At 31.9% G+C, this 26061-nt stretch overlaps 1 protein-coding gene and 1 pseudogene across 3 annotated transcripts; one reads left to right on the top strand and one right to left on the bottom strand.

Moving 5' to 3' along the window:
- Positions 1-270: 270 nt before the first annotated feature.
- LOC145598106 (two-component response regulator-like APRR2) lies at positions 271-7132 on the bottom strand. Of its 3 annotated transcripts, none has more exons than XM_081654413.1 (12): positions 6910-7132; positions 5843-6033; positions 5001-5080; positions 4693-4759; positions 4216-4265; positions 4044-4121; positions 3422-3967; positions 3062-3202; positions 2705-2965; positions 2523-2591; positions 2312-2386; positions 271-974 (listed from the first exon to the last, which is right to left on the bottom strand). In XM_081654413.1, the coding sequence occupies exons 2-12, from the start codon at positions 5970-5972 to the stop codon at positions 810-812; spliced, it is 1662 nt and encodes a 553-aa protein (XP_081510539.1). In that variant the 5' UTR covers positions 5973-6033; positions 6910-7132; the 3' UTR covers positions 271-809. The 3 variants fall into 3 exon arrangements, with proteins under 3 accessions (XP_081510539.1, XP_081510541.1, XP_081510542.1); XM_081654415.1 differs by lacking the exon at positions 6910-7132 and adding an exon at positions 6797-6881; XM_081654416.1 differs by lacking the exon at positions 6910-7132 and adding an exon at positions 6215-6635.
- A 17502-nt stretch (positions 7133-24634) lies between these two features.
- On the top strand, positions 24635-25903 carry LOC145599166 (uncharacterized; annotated as a pseudogene).
- Positions 25904-26061: the final 158 nt, after the last annotated feature.

Raw genomic sequence — 26061 nt, forward strand, 5'->3', positions numbered from 1 at the left:
TCTTTACTCGTACCTCAATCAGTCAATCTTAAGGGGTAGCCGGTAGTGCTTTCAAGACCAACAAGATACTTTTTTTCTTTTCCATATTCAACTCATTGTGATCACACCACAATTTTAGGTACACCGGATATTATATAATAGACAAGAACCACACTAGATGTATAATACACAAGAACCATATCGGATGTAGATCCACAGTCACAAATTCACAACATGGTGTAAGAAAGAATAAAGCCCATGCAAAATAAATCTAAGAAGACATGAGCAATCTTCAAAAGCTATCTACCTTTTATTATTACTGTGATAAAAAGTTTTTATAATGGGAAAATTTTTTATCACCAGTCCTACAAATTAAGGGACAATTCCTTCAGAAAATAGTACAGTCCATCAGATCTGTAGGACCCTTTTTCATCCCACCAACAATAAACAACAAACATTGAAACAATGATGCACCCATCACATTCACACTCAATCAATCAATCAATCAATCAATCAAAGCCTTAATACAATGATGCACCCATCACATTCACACTCACCCCCCCTTTAATTTCTTTTTTCATTATGATCAATCTGATCATATAATTTCTTTTCCATGACCTACCCACCACCCCAACTCAAATTCATGTCAGCTCTATTTACAGCCATTAACACCTCCTGTGGTTCTAAGGTTGCATACGTGGGCAAACCTCGATCACCCGATTAGGTAAAAATCGGCGTCTAAGGGGACCATGACACTTGTCAACTGTGCTATTCTGTTTGACAGCATCAGATCCTCCTTATATGGGCCCTTCTTGCATTAATGTGCCAAGTCAGCATGGATGGTGCCCGTTGATGTGGGGAGGTATGATTGAAATTCCTTGCCTAGAGAGTTCAGCTAGTACACTATCAGTTGAAGGTGGCTTTAGCCCTATTGGTAGTGGCAACCATGGCTTGCTTATCGCTTCCTTTACCACCTTGTCGATTACCTCGTCTTTCTGCATGCATAACCATCATCATTAGATTCATTCCTGGGGAATTATATCATTTAAATATGTAATCATATACGAAGTAGTAAATTTAAGATTCATAAGTAAATGATCATGGGCCACCCACGAATAAGATACTGTTATGAGTATAATACTAGGATTGTCACATCAGTTTATATACCCTAATCCAAGTCAATTTTAGCCAGCTACGCAATTTTTCTACAATCGACATCAACATTATGGAGAAATTAAAGTTCGCGCTACATTAAGCTATACATACAGATTCATGAAAAATTCTTATCAAAATTGAACAATTAAACCCTCTTGAATGGAGGAAAACGACATACATGTGGGTTTGTATTTATGCAATCCAAAATGAGAACTTTGATATGTTATGAACTACTTCATCTGTATAAACAGTCATGCACATAATATTATTTTAGGATGTCTATAAAATTCTTATAAGAAAAAATCACTTCTCCAATGGTTTTACGGATTGTGTTGTAACATGCCTGTATTAAGTTTAAGTGATGCAGGGAGAATATAACTAATTAACCTATAGTAAAGAGCAACTTTGTAAGAGACTAAGATCGATCATGTCATATACATAGTACATGATTATGAGAGGTTCGGACATGGAGTATTACATAACAATTTCATTTTATATATGAAAGCTTGAATAATAATAATGGTTTTAAGGACCACATTACCAAAATAGTGTAAAAGGGACCATTAATGAATGATAATCAGTTTTCAAGGTTGTATAAAATTTACTCATTAATATATGTACGAGTAGCATTATTTTGGGGTTGCAATAGATGATCCGTGTATTATATAAAGGACCAATTTTATTGTCCTAATATAAACTCAGCATGTGCTGTTGCTGATCTACAATACATCAAGTCTTAAATTATACCCACTTGCTAGTTCAAAGGGTACAATGATGGGTATTGGTTGTTGGACTTCAAGTACAGGAATTATACCTTCCAAAACTACTACAAAACAATCGAAAAAAGTTTAGAAAAATATCCAAAATCAGGATGACAAATTGTGGTTTAGATCAAAAGGCAACACACAGACAGATGATGTCTATTCTATACATTTTCTAACAGGACAAGACATAAAAAACAATCATACGGTTTTGGAGGTCAAATATTGGGGTAGGATTAAGTTCGGAAAATATATAAATCATGACTCGTAATTGAAAATGACAATTTTGCCCGGGAAGGCCTCGAAGTTGAATAATGGACAAGAGTCATTTTCTTGTATACAGATTAAAGGCAGAAATGTCAATTGGAGATTAGATTAGTAAGAAAGTTGCATAATAGAGGGAAAGGTTGAATTACCGGATTAATATCAGAACAATTCTTCCCATAGCTTTCATGAGGACTACTTTGAATTCCATATGTCCCTTGTGCTTGCTGTCAAATGAACCTTATAATTAGATAATAATGATCTAATGTTTGGATACGTGAACGAATATGATATGATATGATATTGAATTTATAGGGAACCTTAATAGCATGATAACGATTGAAATACACCAATGGAACTCACTTGAGGGAAGGCCGAGGGTTGGCACTGAGGTGTTTGGTACACGGGGCAGCCCCATGCATCAGCATGCATCTAAATTAAAATAAGCCAAAAAAGAAAGATAAGTTAGAAATGTGTCAAAATCTAAGATTGAGTTATGTTAGAAGCAATTGGTCTTCCAAGAAAATATACAAGGTAAGTCTTACCGCAGGGTAAGGCTTCCAAGGCCAGTTTTCAGCGGGCTGCCAGGGATAATTCGGGGGCCCCCACATTGGATGAGGCTGACAACCCTGTTGTCCCCAAACGGGGTAGACTTGCCCGGATGCGAAGTTATGATTGGTGTGATAGGGAGGGTACGCCATCACTGGTCTGTGGGGGTAGTAATTCCTATGTATTGAATCTCTAGGGTGTGGCCACCTTCGTTCTTCTTGCTTTGGCAATATGTGTCTTCTATGCATTCTATATTTCTGCAAAATTACATTAATAAGTTTAGCCACCAAACCGTAACTCTAACAGTATAATCAGTTAATCACTCTTGAATAGAAAAGTTGAGAGCATCTTACCTGGAGATGACTAGCTATATTATGTCTAGTCAATCCGTCCACTTTCATCAACTCTAGAATTCGAGAAGGGATAGCTTGATCAACACCAAGTTGCTCCACTGCTTGCACAAATTTTTTATGCAGATCAGGTGTCCAATCTACCTGAAATGAATTGAACTTATCAATGATTAGGTACATAAATCCATCTTATCCAACCAATGATTCGAGTGCATAGATGACATACTATTCAGAATAACATACATCATCATGATAATAATGGAACTACGAGTACTAATTACCTACAAATTGCACATGATCATAGAAAAACTCGTTATATAGATATAACCTTTTAAGGAAAACAATATACTATATCATTATTACCTTAATCTTTTTCCGGCTACCCTTTGTTCCACGTGTACTTTTAGAATCTTTATTCAAGTTTCCACTATCAGGACCAACATAAGTAGTATCCTCATTTTCATGGCTCTTAGGTACGGAATTATCCAACTCCCTAGAACCATCACTACGATCCTCCTCTTTGATAGATACCACAGATGTTGGCTGAGGTGGATCCACCTCCATTGTGGCAAATGAGTTGCCATTATTAGTATTATCGACAAATTTATTTTCCCCATCATAATCCCCACCCTCTTTGACAGGGGAGTTGTTTGCCATATGATCTTGAGAGTCTCCATCATCTACAGATCTTCCTCCTTGTTTTATTTGGGGAGTTGAAGGAGCAGGAAACTTATCACCAGCAGCTGATTGACCGTGATCACTTTGGTCCATTTCTGTATCTATTATCGGTTCCTCAGAGACCTGAGTTTGTGTAGCTATACTTTGTTGCTGGATTTCCAAAACAGAACCAACAAATTCCTTAACAGATTTGAGTGATTCCGACTTTGTGCTTTCACTAGTATTAAAAGCCTGCCAATATGCAAAAACTTCAGTAATACTTCTTCACATTGATAATGTTTGTCACTAAAGGGAACAGTTGATAGACCTTATGAACTACATGCTGCCATATATTTCGGAGTTTCTCTTCCGATAGTGGCTTTATTAAGAATTCAACTGCACCAAGCTGCCATGAACACAGAAGGGTAAATATAATTGAGATAAGCAAACATCAGGTAGCCTCCATTGATATTATAATAGCGTTTGATCAGAAAAATTACCGCTATACACTTCATCATTGTATTTAATAAGCATTCCTCATTTGATATCACTGTAACCAGAAAAAAATGAACACTTCACATTAAGAATTGAATTTTGAATTCATAAAGAAATAGAGAATTTTTTCTGTTAACCAAGATACTTCATAGACCAACGGCGATGAATTTATGAGAGGATGAAGGTTTCGTTCTACTCACCCAGATAAAACGTGTTTTTTAAATTATCTGTACTTAACTGAACTTATTTAAGTTCTGAATTGAACTTGGGTTGCTCTTATGAGTCTTATCTGATCTTTTGATTCCTAACTTACTTTTTTAGTGAAAATAATAAAGCCAAAGTTGGAAACCAGAAAGATCACTTAAAATATAAATACAATTAATTGATTAGTTTAATAAATATACGCACGTGTATAAGTCCGTGATACTGTGATAGGCATACAAAAGATTAAACAAATGATTAACATCATAAAGTATGCTTACTGATTGTAGGAAGATCTTTTGCAGCTTCTAAAAAGTTACATCTCCCATCGCGATTGTGTACACTCACCTGTTAATAAGATCAAAAAATATTGAAAAAAAAAATATCACTTGCAAATCATTTGCAACAAGACAACAAATGTAGAACTTGTTTAATTATAGAATAATGGGGCAGTTGTTTAACGAAATGACAGCCAGAATGCTCTTTTCAAGATCATATACATACATGTCTAAAAAGAATAGTGTCGTAATTAAAATAATCGGAAATATGCAAGTCCGTAATCTATATAAACATTTTTTTAATATATTACCTCAACAATGGCGACATGGAAGCTCTCGGTTTTGCCTGAGATTGCAGATAAAGCTTCATGCTCACTAGAAAATGCAATAACTAGACAGAAACAAGTGCACATTGTCAATTATTTTTAAAGAAAAACTGAAAAAAGGGAAAAAAATAAATTAAAATTATTTCACACATAAAAAGTTAACCAATTTGACAAAAAAGAATCTTGCACGAGTGTACCAAAATATTTCACACAATAGAAAATGTTTCTAATCAAAGAAAAAATGGACTTTACAGTTTATACAGTTCATTTATTGACAGCAGAAAGGTGTGCATTTGTGTAATGTATTGATAGTTTTACTTCATCATTCACTTCAAAAGTTTCGAAGTTTGAACAAATAATTGTTCACCAAAGACAAATTAATTAATTACTCATTATAGCATTCATGAGTATGGATGTAGCAAACTCTAAATATGAAGAAAAGTTCAAACCAAACTAACCCAAAGTTTTTAAAAAGGAATTTAATACTAAATCAAGGTAATTAAGCAGGTTGTTACAACTAATACCTAAAGAAAAATTGAAGGACCGACCCATTTAGGGGTACGATCAAATAAGATAGAACTAACTCATTAATGAACTCGATAAGTTTGTTATGCAATTTCCCTTTTAAGCCATAATAGCACAAATATTTGCAAAAAAACAAGATGGGAAAAATAAAATAATCAAGATAACTCTTATCATTATTTACTCCCTCCGTCTGAAATTAGTTGTCGTGTTGATTAATGGTGTGATCCGAGTTGGTAATGTGACAACTAAACCCGGAGGGAGTAAGTAGCACATAGTATAATGATAATGGTTTTATATCTAACCTATAAACTCCATTTCCTCAAGCTTGGATTTTATCTCAGCAGCAGAATTTGTGTCCTCATCAAGGAGAAGGATCCTAAGGCCTTTAGGGAAATCCTTCCACTCCAGTAAATCATTGGCAGTGCAAACCATAGCTCGTTTCGCATCGTTTAGCTATGTGGCGAATCGATAATTAACCATATATAAATCAAATCTGCAACATTTTATGCAAATCACATGAATCTTCATTTTTTTTTTTTGCTACTCTTTTTGTGCACGGAATAAAAAAGTACATATGATAAACATTAAGACCTCATAGAAGAACACGAAAACGGATGAAAACGGAAAGTGAATAGAACTTATATTGATAACAAAAAGGATTACAAACTAGTAACCCTTGGAAAAGCGATCAAAGTACAAAGTTAATAAACAATTTAAACACTACTACTATATAAAAATAAACCCTTTTTTTGAATTTTGAAAAATAAATTAAATCTGTGAGTAGCTAATACTAATTGACCTGACACATACAGATGAAACAGTCCATTGAAAAAGCTTCACAGGATTCACGAGAAAATACAAATATGATAAATATTAAAAGGAAAGCAAGAAATAAAATTAAATAAAGTTTTTAAAAAAGAAAAAAGGCAATTTGTACCATGCAAAAGACAAATTATAATTGAGACAGATCATGTGCCCAATGCTCTTAGATCACAGTAATCTACCCAGAAAAATAAGATCTTTCAGACAATTTTCAAACTTCCCATTAAAAAATTTCAACATTTTTATAAATTGGGGCAAAGAAATTCAAGAATATTTTAAACCCATGTAAGATCTTAGTATAAAAACAATAGAAATCAAGATGAACAGTATAAAATATTGCAGAAATCAGAGAAATACATAAAGAAAGATCACATTAGGATATAAAAATGCATGTAAAAATGGTTAAATAAAAGAATAGAATGTTGAAATAATACCAAGCTGAAAATACTTAACAATAATAATGCTGCTAAGAACATTCACAACCAAAGTTATTCTTGAGAAAATTATTAGAAGAAAGAAAAAAAAAAAAAAAAGTGCAGAACTTTACCAGAAGTGTAAATGGGAAAAAGGAGGTTTCTTTAGAGGAGTATACTTTATATCTTTAAAGAGTGCAGATAAGAAAGAATTTGAAGAAACAAAGGTAAGTAAGTTGTTGGGTGTGTTCTTGAATTCCCTTCTCTTGATATAGTTTGATGCTTGACTATTTCTGTATTAAGAGTAAGACCATAGTATAGAGATTAGAGAGAGAAAAACTGGGGTTTTAGACTTTTTTGGACACACTCAAAAGACTTAAAAGTAGGGACTTGGGGTAGATGTTTATTTGAGGCTAAAGGCTTGTTCTGATTTACGGAATTGAGCTGAACTGAACTGATGAGGTGAGTTGAACTGAACTGAATTGTTTATAAGAAGAGGAAATCAAAAACTGAACTGAATTGGTTACTTGGTAAGTGTAGCAGTTCGATTTCGGGGATCAATAAAATGAGTAGTTTTATTTCGTTAATTTGGTGTTATGTTGAATTGATTTTGTAACAATCTGAAAATGAGTCGAGGTGATTATGGGTTGGATTGGATTATCGAGCAAGTTGAGTTGGTGAATTAAATGGTTTATACTTTACAGGATAAAATGTTCATATAATTACTAGGAATACGAAATACCGAGCTATTCATAGAAGCTAGATGAAATTAGTTAGAACATTAAACAATGCGAATTGGGTTTGTGGTGATCATCTTTACTTTCAAGGTTTTGTGGCAATACTTACTACTCTGTATTTAGAATAAATATGATAGTATTACAAACCTAGTATCTTATCAAAAATCATGAAAATATAGAGGCTTATAAGAATTGAAATCAACAAAAAAATTGTTGCTTTTGAGATTAACTTATCTATGATCAACAATGCTCCAATAATTTTCTTAATCTATTATACTCCGAAATGACCTTTTCTGTGAGATTAGAAATTTTGAAATTTTGTACGAAATGATGATAATTTATCCGGTCTAGAGTATTAATAGGTGAAAATAAGACTTTAAAGCTCAAAGTTGTAAAGTGTGAATACAAGCACATGATTCTTATTTAAGGGAGTATTGATCAAAAGTCGACGTACTAATCATAAATTATTTAAGGGAGCATACACAAACACAATTGTTTTTGTTTTGTATGATGATTGATAATTATTGATCATACTAATCTGCCGATTAATAAATACGTGTATTACTCGGACTATATCGGATTACATTTACCCAAAATAAGAGCAGCAAATAAAAGTGAAAGTTTAGGTTTAAAATGATTTTTTTTCCCCTATTTTTTGAAAAAAAAATTATACAACTTTGAAGACAGGAGTGTTACTTGAAGATTTTCTTCTTCTTTTTTTCTTTTTCTTTTTCTTTTTTTATTGGAGGGTCGAGGGTGATATTGCTCGAGATTGGAAACAAAATTTATTTGATATAATTTTATAAAATTGATAATATTGTCGTTATTGCAATAAAGCAATTCATTATCTTTTTCCTCATAAGATATGGAAAAAAAGATGTTATTGAGATTAGTCGATATAATAATTGTCTAAAAGAAAGATCTATACTCGTAGTAGAATAGAGCTTTTGGGCAGGCATTATGATAAATGCATACAACTACACAATCAAGTGTATGTATGACTAGTCTATCTATGCCACATTGCAACTCTTGAAGTGTTGCTATCACTATAGTAAAAAGGACCACGGCATATATCTTACACCACTATTCCTTCTTTTATCTTTATACGTCAATTTTTTTCATCCTGAATAATTACTTTCTTCTTACCATATAGATTCTCGTTGTTACTAATCTTACTACCACATACTTGTACGGAGTACTATAACTCAGAGTCTGTTCTCATTGACTGAACTCAGCTGAACTGAACTGAACTAATTAGAGCTGAACTGAACTGAAATGAATATTTTATAAGAGAAGGAAATTAGGAGCGGAACTGAACTGAACTGAACTGAACTTAGTTGAAAATAATCGTAGAACAGACCCTCAACCTCAATTATGAACACATTCTTATTAATTACTCAGTTATTAGCTAAATCACACGTGTTTAGTCAGTGTCTTGTTTGATTAATTGCCTTCTAACGTAAGCTAGCTATATGCCTATATGTACTTTGTAGTGGTTATATTAGTCGATGTTAAAATTTATGATAACAAAGCACTCCGTAAGTAAGTGAACCAATGCACTACCTTTTTTTTTTTTTGGGGGGGGGGGGGGTGGGGGGGTTGAAAAGTTGTCTATTAACATTTAACATGTTATGGCCATTGTTTTCAATTTGATGAACAAGCTGGTTTTATTTTACAATGATTTTGAAAAAACAAGATATTGAATTATTGATCATAACTTTGTAAACTCTTTGCTATAAATTAGAAAAATTGTACGGAGTACTATAATAGTGATATTTGCGTCAACTATTAATCTATTATGCATACAACATAGATACAATTTACCAAAGAATGGACAAGTCTTACATGTTTTGTCTCTTTTGCGAAAACCTATTTTCATAATTTCTTTTAATTACATTTTTTTTTTAACAATGATGACCTTTAAAAAAAAAAGTAAACAATTTAAGAATGTTTATCATCATAAAATTTAGAAATCAATTTTGCGGCAATTCTACATTATTTAACTACAAGTATATAATAATTCTAGAGTCAAGTTTTAACTTTCAAATTTCAATCACAAGCATTCAAATCTTTCATTCTCAAAATCTATGTAATTAACATCTCCAAATTAAATAAAATGAAAATGAAAACCTTTCCTATAACTTCAATTTTTACTATATATATTTTTTCTTAATTAAATATTAATATTTCTCATGCATTAACGTGAATATATTCTAATTTATGTTAAATTTTTAAAGCAAGCAAAAGTCTCATTTTAAGAAGGATATAGAAAAGTCATCCCTATTACTCTATGCAACTATGCCTAATTGGCAATTTGGCATTGCCTATCTTGTTACATTACATATACTGATCTACACGTTGCAATGTATAATAACGTTTTTTTTTCTTTTTTCTTTTTTTTTTCTTTTTTTTTTCGGGCTGGTAAGGAGAAGGGCCCTACCGAGCAAGAACCTCTCACAGGTCCTTGCGGTCCGGGTTAGCGGGCTATACAACTCCCCCAAATTGTCACTAGTGGGGATTGACCGATTGAATCCCAACCTCATGGTTAGAAGGTACTCTCCTTTCCACTAAATCAAACTTGGTTTGGTAGTGTATAATAACGTTACTAGGTACAAAAAACGTTACTACGTACTCGTATAAATGTATAATCAGAGTACAGACTACAGACAATAATGGGTTTGATGACTGTTGTATTCAATTACATAATTGCACTTTAACAGGGGTAGAGTTGTAATTGTAACCATTCGTGTGTCTAGGGCAAGTGACAATTAAAATAATATTATAGTAGGAGAGTGACAGTTAGTTCGTTAATTAAGCAGATTAAAAAAAAAATGTCATCAATTTCGCACGCTATTTATATAATAATGCCAAAACAAACATGTGATTAATCTGATTTATACGTGTTTATTTAAAGGCCTTGAGTATTATGTGGTGATTAGTGAGAATTATCTTTTTGAGCAGGGGTACCTTTGGATTCAACACCAACGACAATATCTTTTTAAGATACTCGTATTATTTTATTTTTCCATAATTGGCATTTGGGAATTTATCTTTATATTTAAATACTTTGTATCAACTTTTACTGTTTGACATACATAATACAATTCTAAATTTCTAATAGTTGTTGTGTTCTTCTATCAATAATTCGATGAAATTTTGACCTAATGAATAATTATGATCAGTCTAGCTATGATGACCGATTTTAATAAATTATATATTCTGTACCAAAAATTAATAATAATGTCGTATATATTCAGTCGTGGCACTGGCGTGTCACTTTTGTTGCACCAAACTAACCAATTTTTTTTTTTTATTAGTTTACTGTTATTGTAACTTATTATAGATATGTGGAATTCAAATATTTACAAAAATTCAAAACAATATTGATTTGATTATAATCAATAATAGGAGTAACAAAATATCATATATATATATCAATTTAAACGCCTTAACATGCATTATACATTCAATTGTAACACAATACATTTATGCTCATTGCTATTTAAAGCTCTTCAATATGAAGATATGAACAGATTAACATTAAAATAATAGTGTCGTAATAACTTTGCAACATGAGTAGTCCTTATATATTAAAGAAATATTAGTGATATTAACAAGTTCATGGACTCGGTTATATAGATTCCAAAACAAGCTCAAATTGGAGCTAAATTGATTTGGATTTGGTCAGAGTTCAAGTCTACAATAATTTATATGTTTTTATAGATAATTTCGAAATCGATTTGAGTTATTAAACCAAAACTACACATAAAACCGAACTTACACCCCTACCTTAACTCTCGTTCTAAGTAAAATGCCAAGAGCTATATGGTTCATGGTTGTTGAGAAGGACCAATATACATGTGACTAGCACTGAATTCTGCTTAAGCAAAACTGTGGGCTAGACTCTGGAATTTCATACTTTCATTCCTTTTATGTTGGTTGATTGATTGAAATTTTGAACTTTTTTTTATTGTTGAAATGAAAACATAAGAGAAGAAAAAGACAGAAACAAAGATCCCACATATTTATGCAACCTAAATTATTTCATAATTAATCATATTAAACTTTTTCACTAAAAAAATCACATAAACTTCTGATGGTTTTGCCCTACTAATAATAAAGACTAGTGGAGTTACTGTAACTGTACCTCCTTTCTAAATTCTAAGTTATGTATCATCTATTTTTGACAAAAGCAAACATGCAAATTTATTTTCATGAACAAGTTTTCACATATTTTCTTGTTTTTTCCCACTTTGATTTATAACCACAATTCTTGCTGTTCATTCATAGAGAGTCATAAATAAAATTAACATTGCCATCTTTATTTCTGTAATCTTCTATTTTAATAGATTGTTGTTAGAATTTTGTCTTTTATACATGAAATGAACTCACCAACAGAATTGATTAATGCTCTTAGTCAAATCTTTTTCCATACCCTTCATTAATGCATAATCCACACCTTATTAGCTAAGGAAAATGTTAAACGTAAGTCGATATGGCTCACCCTCTTGGCAAGTTGTGACACTCTTTCTTATTTATATGGAAAACATTATTTCCTCCGTCCCTTAATACAAAGCCTCTTTTTAGCATTTATTACTCACATAATAAAGAAAAAGAGAATTTTAATTTTGGGACGGAGAGAGTAGGAAATACTCCAATTATAGATATTGACACTCTTGTACTTACGTATGAATATATGCTACATTGCTACATGTTTATAGTATTACTCAATCGAGAACAACGCCTTTTATGGATGGCGTAATTTATTGTATGGTTAGGTGGTAGCCTTGGTTGGTGATGGTTGATGGGTGTTGGAGGTCAATGTGATATGAGAAGAGAAAAGGCTGGGAGAGAACATAGAAGGCCAAGGGCATAGCCAATAAAACGTAAAATTATGGTGTTACTGTGGTAGGTGGAAATTTTGGGTAATATTTAGTAACAATCATTTTGTTTGACCTTTTTTCGTCCAAAAATAAAAATTGTTGAGATATTTATCATGGTCCCTAATACCATCCGGAGTATAATTGGGCCGTTGGAACCATCTAATATGCCCTTAAACGGTCATTTTACCTGTTCACAACTTGTAGTGATTTTTTAAACTCAAGCCTACCACAGACGTTTATGATAATATATAATGATCATATGTGGTTTCAAACAGCATTATATGACCCCAAGATTTATCCCTTAGGGTCTCAAGGCTATTCGTCACCGGGCTCCGAAACCTCAAAGTTTCCACAAAAAACGTGGATTATAGCCTTCAATTTTGTAATTTTTTGATAATTTTTTGTCCGAAAATAAAAATTGTCCAGACGTTTACCATGGTCCCTAATACCCTCCGGGAGTACAATTGGGTCGGTGGAACCATTCAATATGTCCTTAAACGGTCATTTTACCCGTTCATAACTTGTAGTGATTTCGTAAACTCAAGCCTACCACGTACGTTTATGACAACATATAATGATCATGTATGGTTTCAAATGGCATTATAAGACCCCCGAGACATATCCCCTAGGGTCTCAACACTTTTCGCCATCGGGCCCAAAACTTGTAAATTTCTTCAAAAAGCCTTCAATTTTGTAATTTTTTTTTACTTTTTTCGCCCGGTAATAAAAATTGCCGAGATTTTTACCATGGTCCCTACTACCCTTTGAGAGTCCAATTGGGTCGGTGGAACCATCTAATATGCCCTTAAACGGTCATTTTACACGTTCACAACTTGTAGTGATTTCATAAACGCAAGCCTACCTCAGAAGTTTATGACAACATATAATGATTATATATGGTTTCAAAAGACATTATATGACACCGAGATGTATCCATTAGGGTGTCAAGGTTGTTCGCCACCGGGCCCCAAAATCTCAAAATTTATTTCTTCAAAAAACGTGGATTATAGCCTTTAATTTTGTAATTTTTTGACCATTTTTCGCTCGAAAATAAAATTTTCCAAGATGTGTACCATGGTCCCTAATACTCTCTGGGAGTCCAATTTGGTCGATGGAACCATGCAATATGCCCTTAAACGGTAATTTTACCCCGTTCACAACTTGTAGTGATTTTTTAAAATCAAGCCTACCACAGACGTTTATGACAACATATAATATTTACCATGTTTTCAAACAGCATTATATGACCCCGAGATATATCCCTTAGGGTCTCAAGGCTATTCGCCACCGGGCCCCGAAACCTCAAAATTTCCTCAAAAAGCGTGGACTATAGCCTTCAATTTTGTAACTTTTTGACAATTTTTTGTCCGGAAATAAACTTGTCAAGATGTTTACCATGGCCCCTAATACCCTCCAGAAGTACAATTGGATCGGTGGAACTATCCAATATGTTCATATATATAGTAGCATAATTTTCAAGATTTAACACTAAATTACACGATTATTCATTATTGCTATAGTACTCATACAACGAACATATACTTAGCATTTCTACTTTTAACTTCTTAAATATTCAATTAAAAATGTTTACGGCAGCATTTTGCTAACAAAAAAGGAAGGGTAGACAAAGAAAAAATATTTTCAAACATTTGCTTGAAATGTCAAAGCCTAACCTTTTCTTAGATCAAGAAAAACTAGCCAAATGGAAGTTATATGATATTGGTAAGAATTAAATTGATATGATCAAATACACGAGAACACGACCCCTTGATTTATTCGTGTGAATGCATGTCATATCTAGTAAGCTGACTCACAATGTCACTTATCATTATCTCATCACGTACATTTAACCTAAGTAACATAATTATTGTTTACCGTACGACCACAATTTCTTCATCATTGAGCTAAATGAGACTAATGCTTTTACAGTTTTACCCATTGTAAAATTACTACTGGGCCGGTACATATAGCCATATCAGCCCAAGACCCGCGGGCTGCCTTTTGTCAAGTATCAGCCCAACCATATCTATATTTCTATACTTAGTATTTAAAAACACAAACCAAAATTGACACATGTCATCATTCTTTCTCACCTTTCTTTATTCATTCTCCCTCCTTGTGTTTTCAAAGAAATTATCTCTTCATCTCCCCCTTTATTTCTCAATAATTTTTATATTTTGTAATCTTTATTTTAATTCAATAACAAATTGAATTTCCTAAACCTTCTCCTCTTCTCATTATTCCATCTATCAATTCAATTTATTCACATTCATAATTCATTTCTTTAATTTGACCCCTTATCTTCCCCCTCTTCTTATATAAATACAAATTTTCAATAAAGATTTTTTCACACTCATTAAGGGCCTGTTCATATTTACTGAATTGAGCTGAACTGAACTGAACTGAACTGATTGGAGCTGAACTGAACTAAACTGAACTGATTGGAACTGAACTGAACTGAACTGAGCTGAAATGAATATTTTATGTGAGAGGGAAATTAAGAGCTGAACTGAACTGATTGGAACTGAACTGAACTGAACTGAACTGATTGGAGCTGAACTGAACTGAACTGAATTGAAATTAAGTAAATGTGAACAGGCCCTAAGTTTCAAAAACTAAAAAATTAGAGAAACATATCTCAAAATTCTATGTGAAATTTCTACAACAATGAGGATGATGATTGAAAAGGAAAATATTGAGGTGGCAAGAATACTATGGAAATTCCATAGGATGACATTGTTTGCGTGCCATGGGGCTTTAATTTTGAAGATATTGAGCGCAATATAAGAGACATATATTGGTAAAGACTAAAGAAGAATATCATGCCTTCACATTTGATGTAAAAATTGTAAAATTATATTAAGTGTTTGGTATTTACAAAGTAGTTTTTTATACAAATTGTTGATTAATATATCATGCGATAGAGATATGATTTTACAATTTTAAGCCATTTTTTCTACAACTATTAGTCTATTACCACTAATTCATAAAATATTATAATATGTCAAAAGACGATAAAATAAATTCATTCAAATAATTTGTAAAGGTTTTTTTTTTTTTTTTTTTTTTTTTTTGGTGACAAGATAATTTGTAAAGTTTCAAATAAATTTATAATTTAAGCATAACCCGTGCGTAGAACGGGTCCAAAAGCTAGTTTTTGTTAAAACTCATAACCACATTTCTTCTTCTTACGAGCAACTTTAATTTTATCGTTTTACTTAAGATACGTACGGTTTTTCTTGATTGTTTTTAATATCATAGTACAAGATTACGTATTTAATGAACTAGTGTGGAGTTAGTTTGTTATCTGAAAAAAGTTGTGTTGAAGTGATATGTGCGAGAGATGTCTCACATATTCGTAGCGCAATATATTGTGTGTTTGCTAGAGATCAAAGCAAGGTCTTTGTTTTGTTGTTGTTGCTATTGATGTCTTATGGTTATTTATTCTCTGTAATAAATTAATTTTTGTAATATAAAAAGGTTTGAGATTTGAGAGGGACAACACATAGTAGAATCACGCAAAATATAAGCAATATATAGTTATGACAGAAAATAAATTAAAGCATGGGTCACTAAGTAATTATTAAATGTAGCTTACATTGTGTTATTAAAGCTATATTTCAAGCGGAAACCTCGAACCTAATTGTAGATTTGTAGGTAAGAGATCACATGATAAAGGTCATATTCTTTACAACTCTCCATTCCAACAAAAATACATCTTCTCCACCTAGAATACTACATTTCTTTGAAAGCAATAGATTATCTATAACATCAAACAATGTAACAGAAGTACTTGAACCTCTATTTTTTTTTTTTTTTTTCATTTAATGATTATTTGAGTAATAATTATGAAAATGAGCAAGAAATAACCCTAGAATACAAGGTATATTTGAGTGTATATTAATGGTAATAAGGCCGGTATAACGTGTTGATGAAGAGATCATGATCCGGTTTATTCTCTTATATTGTTTCATATAGTCACGTGCATAATATCTGTAATCCATTTAATAATTCATTTAAAAATACGGAGTAGAATTAAGGCAAGTTAAGCAAAAGGTCATCCAAGAAATTAATCTAATAAAATTTACATACGTACGTAGTATATATTTTAGTCAAAATTAGGGACCAAGAGTAAAGCAACCGTCCAATTAAGCAATTTCATGGAATATATAATAGTCACGCTAATTATATCTATCACTATTATACAAGTTAATGGTCAGGGGCGGATCTATTAAGGTGCACAGTGAGTCACGTGACTCACAAAAAAAAAAAAAAATCAAAGAGACCGCCTATTAAAATATAAAATAGGCGATCTCTTTGTTGCTGCAGGCATTGATAACTACTTTCATATTTCATTAAAGAGACCTGTTATGTTAAATAACTGGTCTCTTAAGTTAATCCACTTTTTTTTTAATAAATTTTGTTTTTATTTATACTATATTTGTGCAACTAATTTAATATTTTCCCACAAAACTAATTAAGTAAAAAAATCATAAAGTTAGTTTAATTTAATAGCTTTATAGTACTAGTATGTATTTTTTATATCTTATTTTTGGATTGAAATTATTTTGGTAAAATATAACTTTTTTTAATATAATTTTTAGATTGAAACAAGTGATTAATTATTGATGGTGACTCATAAGTTCGAAAATCCTGGATCCGCCACTGTTAATGGTCTACGTGATTTAAAATAACTCATCATAACACTCTTATGTTTAGATGCACTTTCTTAATAAACATTAATATATTGGTGATGCTAATATAATATGGGTATTTGTTGACACATGTAATTCAAAATGTGGTGTACACATTATTTGCATTTAAAACAAATTTAGAAAATAATTGCATAGTATTGAAGGTCTTCTAAAGGTATTAAAATAGGTCGTACGAGTTTTGATTAAAATAGATCGTATTTAATTTAGGTTTTGGATTAAAATACCATGTATGATGTATACGTAATTATATATGTCTGAGTTTATATATTTGTGTTAAGGGGGTGCATATGGTGGTTGATGAATACGTAGGTATGAATGTATGATGATGTGACGTTGTCTGCGCATTAGTGGAGGTGTGTTGTATGTATATTAGACAGTTGGCGTGAATGGCGTTGGTGGGCTAAAATCACCGAAATAGTTTAATTTTGCTTATTACTTCGTATAATCTTCAAATTTAACACTTCTTGGAGAACATTTTTTGACCTAGCAGGCATTGAGGTGTTTTTTCGGGTATCCTAGGGATCCTGAGAGGCCTTTAGTGCCTAATACTGTATATATTAGACCATTTATGCCTTGGTCCTCTCTTCAATAGTTCACCGAATTCTTTTTTTCGGGTTTGGTCAGGAAATAAATAAGATACCTATCTTTCTTTCTCGCCTGAAGGCACAGGCCTGTGTAATCATGTCTTAAGATAGCTAACCTTATCTTAGCTTGCTATACATCTCAATGATCAAAGATATTATAGCTCATTGCAATAATAGGTTTATAAATCATACTTCCTCCGTTTCTTTTTAGGGTCTGTTCTTATTTACTGAATTGAGCTGAACTGAACTGAACTGATTGGAGCTGAACTGAACTGAACTGATTGGAACTGAACTGAACTGAACTGAATTGAGCTGAAATGAATATTTTATGTGAGAGGGAAATTAAGAGCTGAACTGATTGGAACTGAACTGATTGGAGCTGAACTGAACTGAACTGAAATTAAGTAAATGTGAACATGCCCTTAGTTGACACGTTTCTTTAGTCACGTTTGCCAATGTACTTATTTAATCATTAATATCTTTAATTATCGATAAGCAAAAATTATGAAAAGTTGATACTTTGAAAGTATATAACGTGACGAATCTAACAAGATCTCACATGACTATATTTTTCATTACGTATAGAGTACAAAATACGGTCAAAGGGAGGTGGATAAATAGTGATAAAGTCAAAATGTGTCAACTAAAAAGAAACGGAGGTAGTAATAAGTTATTTTTCAAAGTTATTAAAAAAGTATATACTTCGTATATGCTTTGGTTATAACATTACATAATACAAGCGATAAAAAGCATGCATTAAAACCCTATTTAACAAAAGCCCGTCTAACGTGACCCTTATAATAACGTTATAATCCATCGGATTATTATCCTATCGGCCTATCCCATGAAATCAAGTCCAATCCATCGTCTTGTAATCAAGACTCTACTTTGAACTTTTAACTACAAAATTAAACTATTTTGTTGGTTGTTGAAATCAAACAATTACACTTATCTATGCCATCCAGCCTCCTATAAATTAAACTTGGCGGATCTTCATACCTTTTCTTTTAGGGGCCGATAAATTCTAAGACAGAATGTATGTAGTATAAATATAAGTCTAAATTTAAATAAAGTTAATTAGTTAAGATATTAATATAACAATACATTTCTCCCGTACTTGTACTTTAAATATCGTAACTTGGACATTACACTATTCACACACCTTTTAATATTTTATTGACTATTAATTGTGAATTATATATGAAAAATACATGGCATGTAAAACTTTATTAGAATAATCTATATTAAAAAAAAAAAAAGAAGAATAATCGATCTATTTTCAAACCATTAGCAATGAGCCAATGATGTCTCAATATTAAATTAAGTACATTAATGATTTACTAATGATTAATAAGGTTATTTGTTCAACTTAAGTTTGACTACTCAAACTAATTAAATAAATTTTAATTCTGTGCCAATAAACATGTAAATAAATAAATAGAGTATCTAAAATTTTAATATGCATGCAATTGCCATGCATTAGAGAATAACAAAAATTCCCAATTGCTTCAGGGGCCAAGGCCGCCAAGCCCACACAATCCCCTTCAAAGATCTGCCATCTTTTTGTTTTACCGTTTACATGTAAAGTTCGGATTAGTTGTATACATTCACACGTTGATCAATACTATTAATATAATATCTACATTTTTTATTATATAGTTGCAATAAAGATATATTATTTGTAAGACATATACTACATAAATTAAAAAAAATTCTTTTGTTGTAACTATCTATACAGAAACGGAGCTAGTATATATAATAATACGTACAAGAATAGGCTAATAATTAATTTATGTGCATATCCGCAGAGATATTATTCTAGATAAAGATAAGAAAAATTATACATTAAATTATTATATACGTGGACCATATCAAGAAGGAATGATTCTTGTCTTCTTGATCATATTATTTTATTAATAACACAATTCACACCATGACCCCCTTCCCATACCTTTGAGTCATTGGGCATTTGGAAGTGTTTAGAAAAATTCCATGCATAAATATATTAATTTAATATTTTATTTACACTATAAAAAGTAAGGCATAAGAGGGTGTATAAAATAACACCCCAACTTACATTATTTCTTCAATATTTCCATTATTAGTAATATTAAGGAAGAGGATACTACTCAAAAGGAAGCTAAAATCCTTTATCCATTTAAAATTCTGATCTGCATTTCTTTAGCTTGGTACGTACTTCATATATTTTAACATTTTATAATTTTATTTGTATTTAATATTTGCATGCATTGTTACATTTTAATCTAATCCGGCCTTACATTTATATTTCTCTCATTGAGCCATAATATACACGGTGCTATCCATCTTTATCAGTAGGGCTGGCAATCGGATCAGGTCGGGTCGGGTTCGTGTTCGGGTCAGCTAATTTCGGGTCAGCTACCCCCCAACCCGGACCTGATCCATTTAAGTTTTCGGGTTGAAAAACTTGACCTGACCTGATATTTTCGGGTTCAGGTCAACCCGAAAATGACCTGATTTGACCTGAAACTTTTTATTTGGGTATTAATCAGGTTGTTAAATTCGGGTTGCCGATAATGTTCATTTAACATGATATTTCAATCTTTCAGACAAGTACTCCGTAAATCTTAAAATTTAATCCCAAACAAAATAACTTATAGATTACAAACAAGTCAAATTAATGAATTACAAATCGGATTTTAAATGCTAAAATGAATTTTAAGAACAATCTTCCATCTCTTTGTTTTATCCTCCATTATGGAAATGTGGAATCAATCTCCTATTCTCCTCCTCTCTGAATCTCTAAAATCTGACTCTTCGAAAGTTAGATGATTTTAGTTGCTGTAATTTGTTGCCATTTAAAAATACAAACAACATTAGCATGAAAATAAATTGACATGAACAACAACAAAAGACAATAGATCAGAAATTATATGAACAACAAGAGAAAATTAATAATAGAAATTACTCAAATCAGCATGAATAAATTATATAATAATACGAAATACAAAACTTAAAACCAAAAATTAACAACAACAATCGCATAAAAACATGGACAACAAAAATTAACAACAGAAATTAACATTAACAATCGAATATTAGCATGCACTGATGAACAACTCGTATTTTTTAGAAACAATTAAATACATGTAAAATAATGATGAAACAAAAGTACCTTGTAAATTGATGAAGGAGAAGAACGAGTAGAAGAGAGTGACTCACAATTTACAAAGGAGATTTGATTGTTCGAATTCTTGAGTCGAAGAAAGATGAGTGAAAAATATTGATTTAGGAGAGAGAATCAGAGAAAGGGTTGAAACGACTGAGAGATTGTGATGATTTTAGGGTTTTTGCTTTTAATAAGAGGCTGGTATTGGGCTTGGGCTGAATTCTTTAAGGTTTTTTTTTTCTTTTTTTTTTCGGGTTAAATGGGTCATATTCGGGTTGAAATATTCAACCTTAACCTAACCCATTTAATATTCAGGTCGGGTTCGTGTCGACCCATTTAAGTTTTCGGGTTGAAAGCCTCAACCCTAACCCGTTATTTTCGTGTCGGGTTCGGGTCGGGTTTTCAGGTCGGGTCAGTTTTTGCCAGCCCTATTTATCAGTGAGCTTTTTTTATTTTTCCCCCCTTCATATTTAGTTTGAAAATTTTCATGTTTATATTTTAATTTCTTTGCCCCAAGAAACAATATTGTTGGATTTTTTTGAATGGAAATTTAGAAAAATTATATTGTGTAAGGGCTTTTGCAGCGATATATTATGATTCAAGTGACAGCCTTCAAGTACTCCGTGTGTAGGAAATATGTTAGAGATATGATATCATCAATATCGAAATATATATGTGTGATATATTTTCCGTATTGATCTTATTAGGAGATAAAAAATATATCACACATGATATCATATCTCTAACAAAATAAGGAGTAATTTATAATAAGGCAAGTTAAAGTTACCCTGATATAGTCAGAAGTTTTCATTTTTCTAAAATAAATTTTATCACTTTTATAATTAATCTATTAGATTCTTTCAAAAAAAAAAATAATAAAATAAAAAATTAATCTATTAGATTAATCATATAATCCTTCAAAACACGTTTCTATTAGAAATTACACATTAAGATTCCACCAACAACTTAAAACTAAGAAACAACGCCGTCTACTACTGAAAGACTGATTTTTTTTGCAAAAGTTATATTCCTCTATGCAAAAAAGGAGACTTAATGAAGAGGAATTTAATGAGAAAATACAAGTTTCTCAACATGAAAGGATTTTCCGTGGAAAGAAGACAAAGAAAATAAAAAAATAAAAAATTGCGGAAGCTAGATCGTAACCTAGAGTTGTGATACCATGTTAGATAATATGAAACTCCTTAGATTGGAGTGTATTCCATTGATACGTATATAAAGGGTTACAACCGAGAGCCCTAATCTTGTTAGGAAATCTCTCAAGATATTTACAGAATAAATACAATAATATATCCTTCTATACAGAATAATCCTAGAATATTTATCATATTCTATCAATGAGAAACATTGTATGTTTCTCAAAAGGGCATTTTGGTCTTTTGATAAAAAAAATACCCACTGCTCTCAGCTTCTCTCTCCTCAACAATGGACTTTGAGCAGTTTTCAACAATGAAAATCGCATGGTTCTTCAACAATGGAGGGAACACTTTCAAACAATGACAATAACCTACCATTAGGGGTTAACCATGCCCTTATTTTACATATTATTCTTAGGGTTTTTCGTTAAATTCGACGGCGAAGCCGCCGGATATGGTGGTGTTAAGATTGGGGCTTGTTTTAGTGTTGGTGGTATTGATGATGATTCAAAAGGTTGAAGAAAGAATGATGAAATTTGAAAGGAGGAAGAGGATGAGTCAATAAGGAAAATAATAAAATATTGTAAAGTTTGCCATTATTTACATTATTTGCCATTTTGAGAAACATGATTGTTTTTCAATTGAGAAACTGGGGCAAGCTCGAATTTAATCACTCCGTGACCTTATTGAAGAAGAGAAGGAAGTATAATCAAACTCATTACAATTTAAAAAGGCACACTTAGAAGGATTAAAATTGACGGTCTTATAATAAATTAACATAAGTTTGTATTATACAATACTCAATTGTAAAATTCCCTCAAAAAAAAAAAATACTTATTGTAAAATAATTTAGTATGAGGTTGGATATTATGTGAGGCATATAAATTTATAAAAGCATGCTGTTGTTATCCAATGGAGAGGTTTACATACGTTGCTGCTAGAATTAGAGAGTGTTCTATTCACTTGATCTTTACTTATCCAACAATATTTTAATGAGTAAACAAATTTAAGTTAAATTGTGAAATTTAAAATTCAAAAATATTATTAAGATTGAGGGTGGTAATATATAAATGTTACCATTACGCACAGTGGCGGATCCAGGATTCCAGATTAGGGGTAGCACTAAATGCTAGAAGAAAAAAAAAAATACACCTACTAACTTGAAAGTTGAAACTCAAATTAAATTATTTAAACTGGTAATAACACATCAAGTTATTTTTTTTTTGCATAATATATTGTAATTCTGTATTTTAAAAAAAAAATTGTCATCAAATTTTAAACATCTATAGATTTTGCAATGAGTTGTTATCATGGATAAAATTATGCAATGTACATCATATTAGTTATTAAAATACTATTATTGTTGTTAACCATTTTTTTTTAAGAGAGTTATTTTTATCTAATGTTTGAACATAAAGTCAAGAAAGTGAAAAGTTATTTGGGGAAGAATCAATTTTCGATGGAAACCATTTATATCTAATCTATTTGAATATAATGTCGAGAAAGAGGAAATTAATTTTGGGGAAAAAAATAATAAATCATTGATATTTTTTAGGAAAAAAAATATATCAAAACAAAAAAAAAACAAAGACTTGGAAATGAACTAAAAATTCCTCAAAAAAAAAAAAACTAAAAAGTAGGTGTATTGTGTACATGAAGAGAATCGAACAACTGACCATTGGGCATTGGGTACAAAAAGAAAACTTTATGCACCTACTTTGATACCACTGAAGCAACCTTAGTTATGCTAAATAATACGCATGGTGTAATTTTTATATTGTGTTTCATAGGAGGATTTTTTGCAGACAATTTTTTTTTTTTTTTTTTTTTTGGAAGGGGTAGCACGTGTCCCCCCGGGTCACTACGTAGATCCGCCTCTGATTACGCATGCATGTAAAACTTTCAAAAAAATCTTTAAAAAATTACGCATGTAAAACGTTATTGGATTAATTGCTAAATGCAAATTATAACTATATCATCAACTTTTTATAATCTACAAATTGCTAATTAAAGAAATTAAAGGTGCGGTCAACTAAAGTTTGTTAAACATGTTAATCTACAAATTGTTAATTAAAATTTTAAGAAGACAGAAGAAATGTTATATACGTACAATCCACCAAAAAAGAGTAACGTACATAATGCAAAGCTTTTGTTTTGTCTCTATATGAATAATTGGATGCAACATGCATGTCATGCAAATTATTTTTGGCTGCCAACTCCGTTTTACCCTAAATTTTATAATAAGGTTTTGTATTTTTATTTTCAAGTCTTTTTCTTGTGCTAAAAAAATAAATTAAAGATGAAATAAATCATGAAAAACACAATGCTATGATCACTTTATGATCGAGTTGCGTGACTTATGTGGTTTATTGTAAGATGTTATGCATGTCATGTTATATATAGCATGTCCCATAGTTTATCTCGTGAAGTGCTTACGTACCTAATTTTTCATTTTCGTTTGGCAATTCTTTAACGAATTGTTAGAGATATGGCTATTTATATGAGTATCTTAATATATATTAGTAATGATAAAATGTTTGATGATTTGTTCAATAACAACAAGTTTGATTACATTGTCTTTCCCCTAAACTTATCAATAATTGAATTCAGATAATTGGGGTCGATAGATGGTTATGAAATGATGGATGTATATAAAATAAAAGGCGGCAATCACTTATCAGGCACCATTAGAGTTGACGGAGGGAAAAATAGTGCAGTGGCATTAATTCCTGCATCTATACTAGCCAACTCTGTAGTAGAAATCGAGGGCTTACCAGACATTTCCGATGTGTCGATACTTAAAAAGATCTTGGAAGAAATTGGTGGAGAAGTAACGTTTAAAGATGGAAAGATGTTCATTAACCCGACCTGTATGGTGGACATGCCTTTACCGTGTGGCAATGTTAAAAAGCTTCGTGCTTCTTATTACTTGATGGGTGCCATGCTTGGCCGTTTCAAACATGCTGTGATTGGGCTACCCGGCGGTTGTTTCCTTGGGGGACGCCCGATTGACCAACACATCAAAGGTTTTAAGGCACTTGGAGCACAAGTGATGACAAATGATGAGCACGAATTCATCTATCTGCGCGCTGATGAGTTGCACGGTGCAAGAATTTGCTTAGACGTAGTTAGTGTTGGTGCAACAATCAACATCATGCTTGCTGCTGTTTTGGCCAAGGGACAAACTATAATCGAAAATGCAGCAAAAGAGCCTGAAATTGTTGATGTTGCATCACTTCTTATTAAGATGGGTGCAAAAATCAGAGGAGCAGGAACAAATATCATCTGCATCGACGGGGTTGAGAAATTGGATGGGACAAAGCATACGGTTATGCCAGACCGAATTGAGGCAGGGACGTTCATGATCATGGCAGCAGCTGTTGGAGACGGGATTACAATCGAAAATGTAATTCCATCTCATATGGAAGCTTTGATTGCAAAACTACGCGAAATGGGTGTTGAAGTCCAAGAAGGCAAAGACTCCGTTTTCATTCCAAAGTCTAAAAACTTAAAGGCGATTGATATAGAAACACTTGTTTACCCTGGTTTTGCAACAGATTTACAGCAGCCGTTTTCTGTGTTGATGACACAGGCAAAAGGATCTTCAACGGTTACTGATACCATTTACCCAGAGCGTTTTAAACACATCGACGAGTTATGTCGTATGAATGCTAGCTGCCGGATGGAAGGAGGAAAAGCTATCATTACCGGACCAACTTTGCTTACAACAGCAAGTGTTGTAGCATCTGATTTACGTGCCGGAGCTGCATTAGTCATTGCAGGTTTGCTTGCAGAAGGTGAAACTGAAATTCGCAAAATTCATCATATTGAAAGAGGATATTCTAAGATTATTGAAAAATTGCAAGGACTTGGTGCTGATATTTGTAAAGAGAGCCGATTAGTGTAAGTTCAAAGCCTTTTGAAGATGCAAATTGATCTCAATTGGTGAAATTTTGTTATTGTTTCGAATGTGTAATTTGTTGTGTTATAGAGTCTGAAACAAATTTTATGTACTGTAAAAAAGATTGAATCAGCACAGTACACTATGAATTTAATGTACGAACA

The sequence above is a fragment of the Chenopodium album genome, chromosome 20 (assembly GCF_948465745.1).
Source record: "Chenopodium album chromosome 20, dcCheAlbu1.1, whole genome shotgun sequence".
Classification (NCBI taxonomy): Eukaryota; Viridiplantae; Streptophyta; class Magnoliopsida; order Caryophyllales; family Amaranthaceae; genus Chenopodium; species Chenopodium album.